General features: G+C 42.5%; 1 protein-coding gene across 2 annotated transcripts in view; it reads left to right on the top strand.

Moving 5' to 3' along the window:
• AEBP2 (AE binding protein 2) overlaps positions 1–14,552 on the top strand; it is a 90,120-nt gene that overhangs the window by 69,871 nt on the left and 5,697 nt on the right. For both annotated transcript variants that reach the window (XM_074938046.1, XM_074938054.1), the window contains exon 6: positions 7,632–7,699. In XM_074938046.1, the coding sequence (XP_074794147.1) occupies positions 7,632–7,699 (68 nt within the window). The remainder of the gene's footprint in view (positions 1–7,631; positions 7,700–14,552) is intronic.

Here is a 14,552-nt window from a genome sequence, read left to right as displayed (position 1 = left end):
GAGTAGGGGAGCAGGTCACCAGGGGATGCGAAGGACCCTACGGCACCAGCATCTTCCTCGTCGCCAGACGAGGCTATAACAGGGTCCCCTCTCCCGGTTCCTTCGGATGATGCTAAAGCGCACCAGGAACTACTGAAGAGGGTCGCAGCCAACCTGGGTCTTCAGGCGGAGGAGTTAGAGGAGCCCTTGGACTCTCTCTTCGGCGTCTTAGCCACCAGCCTTCTCAGTCGAGCTTGGCCTGCAATAAGCAGGCAGGCAAGTGCTCATTTTGAGGGTACGCCTGAGGGCGACCTACCTGACTGGGCAAGGGCTCCCTGTCCGATGCCTTCCTCCTGCCATAGGCAGGAAGCCTGACGTACACGTTCCCGCCGATTCCACTCATCAGCGAGGTCCTAGCGAAAATTGAGAGAGAAGACTCCAGGTTATCATGATCGCCCTAGCGTGGCCTCTCCAGCACTGGTTCGGGACGCTGTCGAGCCTGGCAGCGATCCCTCTGTGGCCTCTGCAAACTGACCAGACCTGCTGTCACAGGATCACGGTAGACTCTTACACCCCAACCCTTGTGTCCCTCCACCTCAGAGCATGGATGTTGTGAAGCTGAACCCTGAGGAATGGGCCTGTTCGGAAGTGGTCCAGAAGGTCCTCCTTGAGAGTAGAAAGCCCTCGACTAGACAGACTTACCTGTCAAAGTGGATGAGGTTCTGTTGCTGGGCGGCCAAACAGGGCATCTTCCCTTGGCATTCTTCAATGCAGTCAATCTTAGACTCCCTGCTTCATTTGAGGAACCACTCCTCTATCAGGATGCATCTGCCGGCCATTTCCACCTTTCATCCGCCAATCCAGGGGCAGACGGTGTTCTCTCATGACATGAGGGTCAGGTTCCTCAGAGGTCTTGAAAGACTTTTTCCACAAGTTCGATCCCCGGTCCCTCATTGGGATCTCTACTTGGTTCTGTCCAGGCTCATGGACCCGCCCTTTGAGCCTTTGGCTTCATGCACCCTGTCCCACCTATCGTGGAAGGTAGCTTTTGGTGGCAGTGATGTCAGTAAGTCAAGTCTCCAAGCTGCGAGCCCTGACCTCCGAACCGCCATATATGGTCTTCTATAAGGACATGGTTCAGTTCCGGCCCCACGCAGTCTTCCTTCCCATGGTGGTGTCTATTTTCCACATGAGCCAGGACATCTTTCTTCCGGTCTTCTGCCCCAAGCCCCATGAGACTGGTGAAGAGAGGCGCCTTCACACTTTAGGTGCAAGAAGGGCCCTGGTTTTCTACCTAGATGGGACAAAGCCTTTCTGTAAGTCGACTCAGCTTTTCATCTCTACAGCTGATAGAATGAAGGGCCTCCCGGTGTCCATGCAGAGGATTTCCAACTGGATCACCTCTTGCCTTTGCACATGCTATGAGTTGGCGGGAGTGCCATTCGACCAGAGCACGGGCATCTTTGGCAACCTTCCTGGGACACTTCCTGATCCAGGACATCTGTCAAGCCGCAACATGGTCCTTGGTGCACACGTTCACACCCCACTGTGCCATCACTCAGCAGATCAGGGACGACGCTAGGTTCGGCAGAGCTGTGTTGCAGTCTACACGTCTGTGAACTCCTACCCACCGCCGGGGGGTACTGCTTGGGAGTCACCTAAGTTGAATGTACATGATCAAGCACTTGAAGAAAAGACAGTTACCTTTTTCTGTAACTAGTGTTCTTCGAGATGTTGCTCATGTCCATTCCATGACCCACCCTCCTTCCCCACTGTCGGAGTTTCCGACTAGAAGGAACAGGGTGGCGGGAGCCGGTGGCACCTTTATATACCGTGGCATGTGCGCGCCACTCCAGGGGGCGCTGGAGCCGGTCCCCTACGGATACTGCTGGCGAGCACGCACCCCTAAGTTGAATGAACATGAGCAACACGTCTCGAAGAACACCAGTTATGGAAAAAAGCAACTGTCTTTTCTTTGCTGCTCAGGAGGCACAAAGAGGTGTACAGATTCTGGAAGTAAATGCCAAGTGAAAAATTCACTTTAAAAAAGGAAACTCTTCATTGGCATAAACCTAGTGGAGGTGGTATCTGGTCCAGCAGGAGGTGTGCCAGAGTAGAAAGCAGGGGCAGAGCTCTGCTATGCTAATCTCCCACTGGTATAATTTAGAATAGCCTCAAGACTGCTCTGACACCAGGGCTGAGCCAGCTCACTAGCGATCACCCTCCACCCCCTGAGCAAAATTCAGAGGTTATGGAGAACTGAACCTTATATTCTACAGCTCTACAGAAAGGAATTGTTATTCACCTGCTCCATGGTGTGATACTCCCAAATGTTGACTGTTTTTTGCTGCCATATTGCACTGCAAACGTCTTAATTTCCTGCTGCGATCACGCTAGGTCTCTCAGTATTACTACTTCCTGCTTTTTCTATCCCATTGGTGGGATAATTTCCCATATTTTTGTGCAAAAATATAGGAAGCATCTAGTTTTTGACATTTAATAGTAATTTGTCAATAATTGCCACCTCCCTTAGTAGAAGGTGCTTTACGAGTGTAACCTTTGTATGCCCATCACTTTATGAACTTGTTGCAATGCTAGTTCTTCTCAGACACTGTTCTTTTATGCAATTATTTTCTTGTTAAAGAAGCCAAAGGTGAAATATTTTCTAAAAAACACAGTTATAAACAATGTGTATGGTGTAATTAATGTATTTTATTTCTATGGAAATAAAAACTGCATTTAAAATGTCCTCAGAGGCCAATAATTTTCTATATCCTTGACTTTATATTACGTGTATCTAACACATTTGTTCATTATTGTGGATTTCTAGCCAACGGCAGTGTTTTTCTGTCTTTAAGCAAAATGATTGTGAATAATAATCCATGTTTTTCAAAAATCCTCATATCTCTTTTTAATTAAAAACTAGTAAAGTAGATGCCAGCCCTGGAATCTCAGGTGATGAAAGACTACATTCAGAGGCAGAATGCTTGGAAAGCTTAACAGTATATTAGACAATTATACATATTTGAAAATTTGTACATTAGTGTGATATTAAAAGCAGCTGTAGATGAGTTTTTTGAAGGTACAAATAAGGAGAGAAAAATACACAAACATTCTAGTAAACCTAAATGTAGACCTCAATTCTATATTTTGTTTGATACCTCGGGGCATGTTTACACTACAAAATTGACTTGACCTAACTTACTTCAGCATACAGCTGCCACACTAATTACATCACTGGTGCATGTCTACACTTTACTCCTTGTGTCAGCGGTGCGTGTCCTGACCAAGAGTGCTTGTACTGATTGTACTGTCAGTGTGGGGCATTGTGGGATGGCTTGTGGAAAGCCTATAATAGTCAATGTAAGCAACAGTGTTAAGTCAGCACAGCAGGGCAGTTCGGTCAGCGGAGCAAAATGTTAGTGTAGACCAGTGGTTCTCAACCTATTTACCATTGTGGGCCGCATATGCAGCTCTTTGTGTAACGTGGACCACATCCACACAATATATATCCTACCTGTATGGCACGGAGGATGTCACATGGGCTGCAGCTGTTGCTGATCGGGCCACAAATGGGTTGTGGGTTGAGAACCACTGGTGTAGACACTTACATAGGTCGATATAAGCTGCCTTGCATCGACCTAGTTCTGTAATGTAGACCAGGCGTCGGTGTAATTAAATTTACTATATTTAGTTTTATCTATGATTTGTATGATTGGCTTTTCTTTTGGTAAATGAAATCACTCAGTTTTGTCTTCTGTCTTTAAATATCCATTGGTAACTTAAAAGCAAGCATAATTAAAGAGTCGAAATATTTTTATGGAACAAAATTATACAGAAAGCCTTTCCCTGGCAAGAAGACTAATTCCTGTTTTGTAGTGAAGGTGAAATCTAATTAAATCAATTCAAGTGACAGGTAACTATCAGTGTTCTTATCCACAGATAAGCACCATGTCATCAGCCTAAGTGTACTAGAAAAAAAACAGTTCAAGCTTATTCTGAAAGCGTGCATGCTTTCTGTCAAATCAGCTTAAAGGAAAGGGGATATGAAATTGAATCAAGTCAGCCTTTTGTTATGAACGTGACTGCACATAACTGGAAGTGTAGGCATATCTGGAGACTTGATTACTCTGAAAAATTTTTTTTTACACTGTCCTGTTGATGGCATGATATTGATGAATGAGTCAGTCTTATTACTTTCTAGAATTGTTGCATATAGACCACTGAAAAGGTAGGTCAGTTCTCTGAATTCATAGTGTCAGCAGGATTGTAACAGAATCCTAGTGCCTGGGTCTCCACTTTCAAATGTCAGGTTTCAGAGTAGCAGCCGTGTTAGTTTGTATTCGCAAAAAGAAAAGGAGTACTTGTGGCACCTTAGAGACTAACTCTAACAAATAAATTCATTAGTCTCTAAGGTGCCACAAGTACTCCTTTTCTTTTTACTTTCAAATGTGTTACAGGTGATTTGAATAAAGTGAAAAAAAGTTGTCATTTGAAAGGTTCAGTATCAAATAAAGTGGAATTTTTCAAGTAGCAAATTAACCTTTCTTGTGCCTGCTCATTCCTTAGTGTCTGAAAACATGCAAAATTGTTACATAACAGTCTCAATGAAGTGAACAAATTTCTATCGATAGTTTGATTTCAACAAGCAGGGCTTATTTGGGACAGCAAGATCACTTCAGTGGAATTTAATGGTATGTGCTGCATGGTTGTCCCTTTGCAATATTGAAGCTGCAGAATTCTGACATGTATACTTGCATCTGCAGCCAGCAATTTCTATGTACTCCTGCTTTCTGCCACAATGAAAACAATCTTTTCTTCGATCTGTTTCATTTTGTTACTCTGTGAGACTCTTCCTGTCTTGCAAAGTGATTAAAATAAGTTTAGCATCAGTGTCTGGGTGATTAGTAACATCTTCCATCGTGGTGAATACCTGCTTAATTGCACAATTTTTGTATCCAAGAATACAAAGGATTTAGTCTCTCATTAAGCAAAGATGCTATTCCCTCTATAGTTGTCACAAATCAACTTTCAGTTCTGAAACTGATTTTCCCCCTCATTGCCTCACTTCTATATTATTTTTTAAGAAGTTCGTTGGTTCTTCAAATTATTTATGAGGTCTTTGAGCAAAGGCAGATCTTCTTTTATTAGATTCCAGGGGCCTTTGACAAGTCATGTGAAGTGTGACGCTTCCAAAATAGTGTGTCCATTTTTTTTAATGTTTTGGTTAGGTCATATTTTTTTTCAGATCTCTTGGCCTATAGACATCACACTTATTTTATTTTGAGTCCTGGAAAATATGTCATGGATAGGACTAGTTTGGAGAGGATAGCTTGGGCATTAGTTGCTTGGGTATGGTAACATGGGAACTGCTTCGATTCTGGCACAGTTTAGGAACTTCATTTTGAAACATCTACATAACTTCTTGACATTAGATTTTAATCCTGCACATTTTGCAAAGGTCATTTGCAGAACAAGTGCACTTACCTTTAAAAGCTCAGCAGTAATCTGTGGATCTGACATACTCTGAATTGGCAGTGTTACAGGGTTTAGAGTCTCTGTCATGGATTTGATGGACTGCCATGCATTCATAGATGCATAGGAATTGTTAGGATTAATGTTTGTACAGCTCTTTGACAGTGTGTGTGTGCATAGTATATAAGTGTTAGGTCCAGCATTGGAGAGCCAAAGAACAGTCCAGTACATGAGAAAGCAAGCAGCCCACCCTGGATTGTAGGTTATTGGAAAGTTTAATGTGAGTATTAACACACTGGTGTTAAGGAAAATACACTGCATGTGTAAACTGTCTGCATTAACTTGTATTTTAATGCTTTTTTAATGCTTAGGTTTCATCATGTTTTATTTAAATCTTGGCCAAGACTTTGAAACCTAACTATAGGATCCCATATTTAAAAATCTGGCCCTTGACTGTAAGGATTTATTTTGTGGGAATAGACTTGCAAGTGCTCTCCAGTACCAGCAGGATAGAGAATGGTTTGTTTGCAAATAATTAATTTTATGATCCTCTGTAGAACAGTGAGTCAAGCGAATTTCTGCCAAGAATTTCTGATATGCTCTCCTACTGTAAGTTAGTCTGAATTGTAAAAACACAATCTTCATTTTCTCCTAAAAACCCTTTGTGGGGAGAAGCATTTTCTGTTTTAATATTACCACCTGTGTCCATGTCTTCCGCATTTTAAATGTCTTGGGTGTTACTTTTGGGGGAGCTGGAACCCTGTGCAACCTTAATTTGTGTATATACACTTTTTTATCTGTCGAGAGAGAGAGAGAGAGAGAAAATGAACTCTTGGGGGCATTCTGCGCCAACAAAATAAAAAGCATGTGCCCAAAAAAAAATCATTCCGCACATTTCATTTGTCAAACAAACACTACATAATCATGCCCGTTTCAATATTTTGATAATTTTTTTTCAAAATACCGAAGTATGTCTGTAACAATACAGACCAACACACACATTCCCCCAAGAGTAGAGTGTTAAAGAAACCCCTATGACAACCCGGTTTCCCCTGTCCCCCACGCAGAGTCCAGCCAGGGGGCTAGACACCCTCAACCCCTTCACCACCACACCCCCCAGCCCACTGGGGGGCGGGGGGGAGCCTCCAACCAATACACCCAAACCCCCTCCTCCGCAGATCCCAACCACGGGGGCCTCCCAGCCCCGATATTCCCCCTCCCCCCCCCCCCCCCCCTCCGGCAGAGCCTAGCTGTGGGATCCACCCTTGCCCGGACACCCATCCCGCAGAGCCCAGGGATCCAGAGGGATAAACAGCCTGATGCTCTGTCCCAGGCTTGTATAGAGTTTCCTGTGTGTCGCCCTCTCCTTCCCTCAGGGCATGCTGGGAACTGCAGCTGCCAGGAACCCTCTAGCTCCCTCCCCCTCCCCCTCCCCCAGCATGGTCTTCTATGTGCAAGCTGGGCTCTGCAGAGTCCAGTGACAGCGAGCAGCACTTCAGCCCATTTCTGTGGGGGAAAGGCAATTCTGTGCACACACCGTTAATTTTTGCAAAATTCTGCGTTGTGCAGTGGTGCAGAATTCCCCAGGAGTAACAGTTTGTACGTACAAGGGGGAAGAATTAAGATTGCATAGACATCCATAAATGTAGTATTTCCTAACTTTTGAGTGATTTATTCTGCAATCTGAATAAATTAAAGGAGCATTAGTTTTTGGATGCAATGTTGGAATGAGATTGTAAGCTCCATCAGGCAGTAACTTTGTCTCCTTAGGTATTTCATAAAGCTTCACATGCATGTTCATAACTATACATAAAATGTGTGGATCTTATTCACTAATTTCAGTTTTGAAATAACTTTGCAAAATCTTGACTGATTTTTAAAAAAAAGTAAATTTCAAGATACGTCTGTATTTTCATTCACTGATTATTGGATATGTCAAATACGAAATTTTAAGGGAAATTTTAAATGAAAGGGTTACAACCTTACTAAGAACTATTTGAGCAGTTCTACACATAGATTTCTTATGCATATAATTATCACAGTCTTTGATGAAACAATTTTTATTTCCTAAGTAGTTGTTTCAGTTGGGATAAAACCTAGCAAGGGAATATAAATGTGAGGAAAATATTCTGCACATTTGATTTTTAAATCATGTTTATTTTAACTGTTAATGTCAGGTAATAGCTAAAAGAAAAGAGGAGTCTGGAAAAATAAAACTCTTGCTTCACTGGACGCCAGAAGACATGTGAGTATATACATTGTCAGTTATACTATTTGTATGTGGAAGCATTTACAATCCAGTTAATGTGCTGTCCTTTATTATTCTTTGAATATTTAACAATACATTTTCTGTGTAAATTTATTGGGGTTTTTTAAAGTAACCTGGGTGTTTGGAACAAAACAGTCATTAACTTTCTCCTTTGTCTAGTTGATCATCTTCTGTTGCCAAGTCATTGAGATGATCAATTATTATTGTCTATGTAAATGCCTTTTTAAAAATACTTTTTGTTTTTCCATAAGCAGGTGTACTTGCTATATTAGACCAGAGTAAATGTTAATAGGCAGTGCTGTTAGTCGCCAGTGCCATTAATCATTGAAATGTGGAATTACTAGGGCTGTCAAGTGATTTAAAAAAATTAATCGCAATTAATGGTGATTAAACAATAATAGAATACCATTTATTTAAATATTTTGGATGTTTTCTACATTTTCAAATATGTTGATTTCAGTTACAACACAGAATACGAAGTGTACAGTGCTCACTTTATATTTATTTTTGATTACAAATATTTTCACAGTAAAAAAAGAAATAGTATTTTTCAGTTCATCTAATACAAGTACTGTAGTGCAATCTCTTCATTTCTAAGTTCAACATGTAATTACAACTTTCATGATATAGAATGATGTACAAAAAAACTGCATTTAAAAAAAAAAAGTAAAACTTTTAGAGCCTACACGTCCACGCAGTCCTACTTTAGTCAATCACTCAGACAAACAAGTTTGGTTACAATTTGCAGGAGATAATGCTGCCTGCTTCTTGCTTACAGTGTCACATGAAAGTGAGAACAGGCGTTCGCATGGCACTGTTGTAGCTGGCGTCACATGATAATTACGTGCCAGATGCATAGTGCCTCACTCTACTCAACTATCGGTGTTTTATAAGACCGACATCTGTAAAAGCTACGTAGAGGTTGAGTAGAATCCAGAAGTCACTGTTGTAGATTTGTAATAATCAAGTCTGTGCACTTCTTTAGCTGGCTTAACAAACACTTCTCGTCCTCTTCACATAAGGACTCGATATAAGTGCCTTCATTAGCCAACTTCTGGACTGAAATCTTTTTCTTCCAGTAAATTATAATATATTTATATTATATTTAATACATTTCAATTGGTATTCTATTGTTTAACAGTGCAGTTAATCGAGATTAATTTTTTTTGAGTTAATCGCGTGAGTAAACTGCGACTAATTGACAGTCCTAAGAATTACAGATGGTTTTGTGACAAAGATAGATAGATATAAATGAAATGGTGATTGTTCTGTCACTGTGGTTTATCTGATTCTCAGTATGTCAGGTGTGAGGAAAGTGTGTCAGGAAAGTGAAATAGCAACATACTGCATAAAGTGGACACATAATAGTATTGTAATTGGTAATACACAGCAGGACTACGAAATACGTAAAGCAAATGCTGCAATGTCGCAATAAATTTACCATGGGAATATTACATTTTGTCGCTTCAACTGTAAATTGTGTAATGCTGCCATTTTGGATTCTCCTGTTTAACTAAGACACTAAGGGGGGCAAAGAAAAACCCGTGACTGGTCTATGCCAGCTGATGTGGGCTGCGGCGCTGTTTCATTGCTGTGTAGACTTCTGGACTTGGGTTGGAGCCCGAGCTCTGGGACCCTCCCACCCTGCAGGGTCGTAGAGCTCGGGCTCCAGCCCGAGCCCAGAAGTCTACACAGCAACGAAACAGCCCCACAGCCTGAATCTTGTGAGCCTGAGTGGCTGGCATGGGTCAGCTGCAGGTTTTTCTTTTCTGTGTAGACATACCCTAAGAGCAAACTGCTACGCTGCATTTGAAGCTTTCTCAGTGTGTTTGATTGCTTTTTCTTTTGATTTTGAATGTTCTTCAAGTAGTGTCCTCCATGTCAGGATACGTGCTCCTGTGTGCTCTGGATCGGAAATTTTTCATCAGCAGTGTCTGCGGGTCCACAACGGTGTTCTCATGCTCTTCTATGAGGTCATATCAGGAGGGATGGACCTGCTGCCACTCCAATTCCTTCTCATTTGCCTGTGGCTGTGTCGTGACACCTGCTAGCTAACCTCTTGGTTTGCTATCCTGTTGCTAAAATTTCTTTATTTTTTTCATTTTTGTTTATCACGGTTTATGCTTTTATAAAGGGGGGTTTTCCCCTTCCCTTTTTTTGCCTGATTCAGACCTTTGTTTTTTCTCAGGTCTTTGGGTCATGGCCTGGAATTTACGTTACGCCCAAGACCCTGGGCTTTAAAGCCGGCCAGACCTGCCATGGGTCTTTCCCCCACAGAGACAGTTCAAGCTGCTCCATTGCCTTGCGGAATCTTGCATCCCCTCCCAATCTAAGATCTGCTCAGGATTTAAGAGCAGATGGAATAAGTTGAGGAAGGACAGGTTCAGACACCTGTCAGTGGAGTGCTCACTGAGACCTGTGGGATTCAAGTAACCCCCCTTGTACATCAGATCCTCAGAGAGCTCTGGTGATAGTCTCTACTGGCAGTAAACGAAGACCCTGCAGGCCTTTCAAAACCATCTAAGCCAGAAGTTCTGAAACTTCATTGCACTGTGACCCTCTTCTGTCAACAAAAATTACTACACAACCCTAGGAGCGGGGACCAAAGCCTGAGTCCACTCATGCCCTGCTCCCTGGGTAGGGGGGCCAAAGTCGAACCCCAAGGGCTTCAGTCCCAGGCAGGGGGCCTGTAATCTGAGCCCCAGTGCCCAGGGCTGAAGCCCTCAGGCTGAAGCCCCAGATGGTGGGGCTCAGGCTTTGGACCCATGCCAAACCGAGTCTAAGCCAGCCCTGGCAACCCCATTAAAACAGGGTCACTACCCACCGTTTGAGAACTGCTGATCTAAACCATTGAAGAAGAGAGGGCTTTCTTCCCCAGAATGGGAGAAAGGAAAGAGAAAAGTTACCCTCAATCTGGGTCTCAGGGACCTTGTGACTAGTTATGGGAACTACTGAAGCTTCCACCAAGACCACAGCACAGGCTAAAAAGACCGTGCCATGTACCGAGAAACCATCTGGTAAACTGCCTAAAGTGGCACCTATATTAGCATTGAACTCTGACTCCGAGATATAAGGACTCCCAAGTCAAGTCGTAATCATTGTCAGTACTACCTCCAGCAGCCAGACATGAAGGAGGCACCAGTTGTACTTCAGTAACGTCTCTGGAACTCCTGATGTTTCCTATCCAGAGGCCCTGGTACTGTCTTGTCTTTTGACCCTTGAGGACCTTTGAGTTCTGGAGGAGCCTGAGCCATTGTTGCTGAGGGGTACTGTGAGATGCTCCCCACCGGTACCATCTTTCTTGTTGGAGCCTACTTAACCTCCACTACCATGTTCAGTGTTGTCTTGCCCCCGGTACCATCACTGCCTTTAATCCCTCATGACTCATTGCGGATACACAGATGCATTTCCAGTGGTATCAATTGGACACCATCTGATATCTTAATATTAACAGGGTCTGGTACTGATGCAATTAAAGGACCCGTTTCAGGACTCTGTACTCATTCAACCACAGGTAACTGGCACCATTTGCCCCTCCAGTTGACACAGGCGATAACTCCTTATCAGATTCAGAAGTGTCTATTCAGAGTTCCCCTTTTGAGCCTCCTTCATTTGGGGTTCACGTTGGAAAAACTTTTAGCAGGGGATACACCCAACCCTGGCAAGGAGAAGTAGGGTCCTTCCTCTTTTTCCCTCCATCCAATGTGAAGTGCAAATGATTCTACTTGAGGCGAGGATACAGGTGGAACTCAGTGGGAGATGCCCTAATAGTTCTTTGGGCTCACATACTGCTGTGACTCCCGTACTGCTCAAGCATCTAAACATAGCAAAAAAAACTACATAAGAGGATACACTTCCGGACTTGGTACAGTCACTGATCTATACTTCCTCTTGCATCTTGTCTGACACTCTCAATTACTAATTCAGTTTAAAAATCACAGGATTATCCCTGAATTCACCTAGTTGATATAACAGTCTTCCCTCCCTCCATTGTGGGGTTTTCAGTCTTCACCTACCCAACCATGATGAGGTTTCTCAAAGACCTCTTTAAACTTCTTCTCTCCAATTAAAGAACCAACTCCACCACAGGAACTCCAATTTAGTCCTCAACGCACTGAGAAAACCCCCATTTGAACCTGTGGTGAACTATTTTCTCTTCCATCTGTCTGTTAACACCTCATTCCTCATACCAATCACCTTGATCAGGAGGACAGGGGAGGTTGGGGCCTTGATAGCTGACCCACTGTACATGGTGTTCTGTCACAACAAGGTGACTGTATCCATGCCCTCGCTTCTTTCCTAAAGTTTCCTCGGGATTCTACTTCAGCCAAGAAAATCACCTGCTGGTCTTTTATCCCAAGCCTAACTCTTCAAGAGAAGACATGAGCCTTCATATACTGGATGTAAGAAGAGATCTTGCCTTTTATCTAGATAGCACTAGGCCCTTTAGGACTTCACCCAGATTTTTTTTATCAGTTGCAGAACACATGAAAGTACAGGTGATTTCCCTTCAGACTACCCAAATGGATTGCAGGATCCATCTTAAAGCCTCAGGGTTTCGTCCCCTTCCAACTGGCTGACTCCACCAGTTGCCATGCTGAGAAACATGTGTATCACAGACAGGGCCAGCTCCAGGCACCAGTGAAGGAAGCAGCCGCCTGGGGCGGCCAATAGAAAGGGGCGGCACTCCCTGCGTTATTGGGGTGGCACATCCTGGTCTTCGGCCGCAATTCGGTGGCGAGTCCTTCATTCCCTCTCTTCCAATTCAGCGGCGGCTCAATTGGGTTTTTCTTTCTTTTCTTCGCCGCTTGGAGCGGCAAAAAAGCTGGAGCCAGCCCTGATCACAGACATCTGCAGAGCAGCACCCTGATCTTTGAGAGACACGTTCTCCCTGCACTACACTCATGTGATTGCTTCCAGAGCTGATGCTGTTCTACATTCTGTAATGAATGCACCTCCTCAGCTCCCTCCTTTATGATGGAGGTACTGCTCAGGAGTCTTTGTGGCATGGAGCACCCATAAGGACGCTACTTGAAAAAAGAGAGGTTACTCACCTTGTACAGTAACTGGAGCTCTTCAAGATGTGAGTACCTATGGGTGCTCCACTACATGCCCTCTTTCCCTTCTGCTTTTGGAGTCTCTAGTTGGACTTCGGTGGTTGAGAAGGAACTAGAGTGGCAGCGGGTTCACCCCTTCCTAATGCCCTTTTACTGGGGCACGAGGGTATCTAGGTAACAAGCATGCAAGGACCTGTGGCCACTGCTGATGATAGAGCTCCATTCCAGAGTGCACAGTCATGCACACATCCTGCTGAGGACACATCTCAAAGAACTCCAGTTACTGTACAAGGTAAGTAATCTCTCCTTCTGCCAGATTTCATATGACAACGGTTTCAGCCCTCCTCAAATAGGTTTAAGGCAAATAGAAAGTTTTAAGTATCAAATATTTCATACATCATTGATTTACTTTTCTAAAATACTCTACTATAAATATGGATGAGAGCTCTCTCTTTCAAATAAGAAAAGTTCTTTTGTATGCAAATATTATAATCCTAATTATATGGAAAAGTGGAATAATCTTTTTATTTCCACCTTGTTCTAATATTATTAGGAGACCCATTAGAAGTGTAGTTTAGCCAGTGTTGTGCAATCCCTGGGTTTTCCACAAGTTTTTTTAATGAAGTTACTACTTTTTCTTCTCAAGGTAAGTAGAATTATAATAGGTCCACATTCTTGAATCCATGCTCTTGCATATGACTGGATCTGGAATACATCAGAGCTAAAATTCAGAAAAGTTAAATGGCTGCATCGGTAAGGTGGCATGTGCCGTCCTTCTTTGGAGACTTTCAAATAAAATCCCTGTGGTACTGTCGATCAAAGAAGCTCTAGTTTTGTAGCAATCATCATATAATTTGAAATTAGTCATGGATTTTCAGGTTTCAAGCATGACACTATCATAAGTGAATTTCCATTTATTATTATTTCCAGTAATTGCATATAGTAGCTCTGCATTCATTCACTCAACCAACATCTCTTGGAGCAAGGGAGTATTTTTAGATTCAGTGATTCTTTTGATCAAATAAGAACTGAAGATTGATGCAGATACCACTGTGATGAGCAGGTGTAATCTAAATATCATAGATCTTCTAAAGCAGGTAGGCAAACACATGTTCTGATGAGGTGGTTTTAACCCCTCAGATTTTCAGTGTCCCAACTGGTCGTGTGCAAGAGCATGAACCCAACGGTGTGGATCTATTATAATTACTGTCTTCAGAGAACAAGGATTACTGGTAAGTTATTTTTTTCTTTCCTGGAGTCGTTGGCATTTTGGTTTGGTGGTGTTCTACCTGTGGCCTTTTTTTTTTTTTTTTTTTTTTTTAATTTGCTGCTGTACTGTACAGTAGTGCAGGATGATTGAGTAATTTTCAGCCAGGAATGGGAAGGGTAATAGACATATTTCAGCTGCCACTAAGGAGTACTATTCTTGCCGTTTCATTGGGCAAGATTGAGTCTGAATGTATTAAAAATAGAACTTAATATCTTGTAATAGAATTATAAGTTATGAGAGTATTTATAACAGTACTATAACACGTACTTATTCCTATTACAATACAGGAGATAAAAAGTTATTTGCTTAATTAATTAATACCTGAAAGTTTCAGGTCTACGATCATTCTAATATCAACAGAAATATGATTTAAATGTTCAGTGCAATATTTTACTTTTAAAGAGTCATGCTAAATTTCAGTATTTCAATTTAAAGAAATGAACAACATTTTAAAATCTATCGTAGAGTGTAGAAGAGAAGTTACTCAGATATGTTAGACAAT

Source organism: Natator depressus, chromosome 1 (genome assembly GCF_965152275.1).
Source record: "Natator depressus isolate rNatDep1 chromosome 1, rNatDep2.hap1, whole genome shotgun sequence".
Lineage (NCBI taxonomy): Eukaryota > Metazoa > Chordata > Testudines > Cheloniidae > Natator > Natator depressus.
The sequence above is the reverse complement of the archived record's forward strand: the minus strand, read 5'-3'. Positions and strand labels throughout refer to the sequence as shown.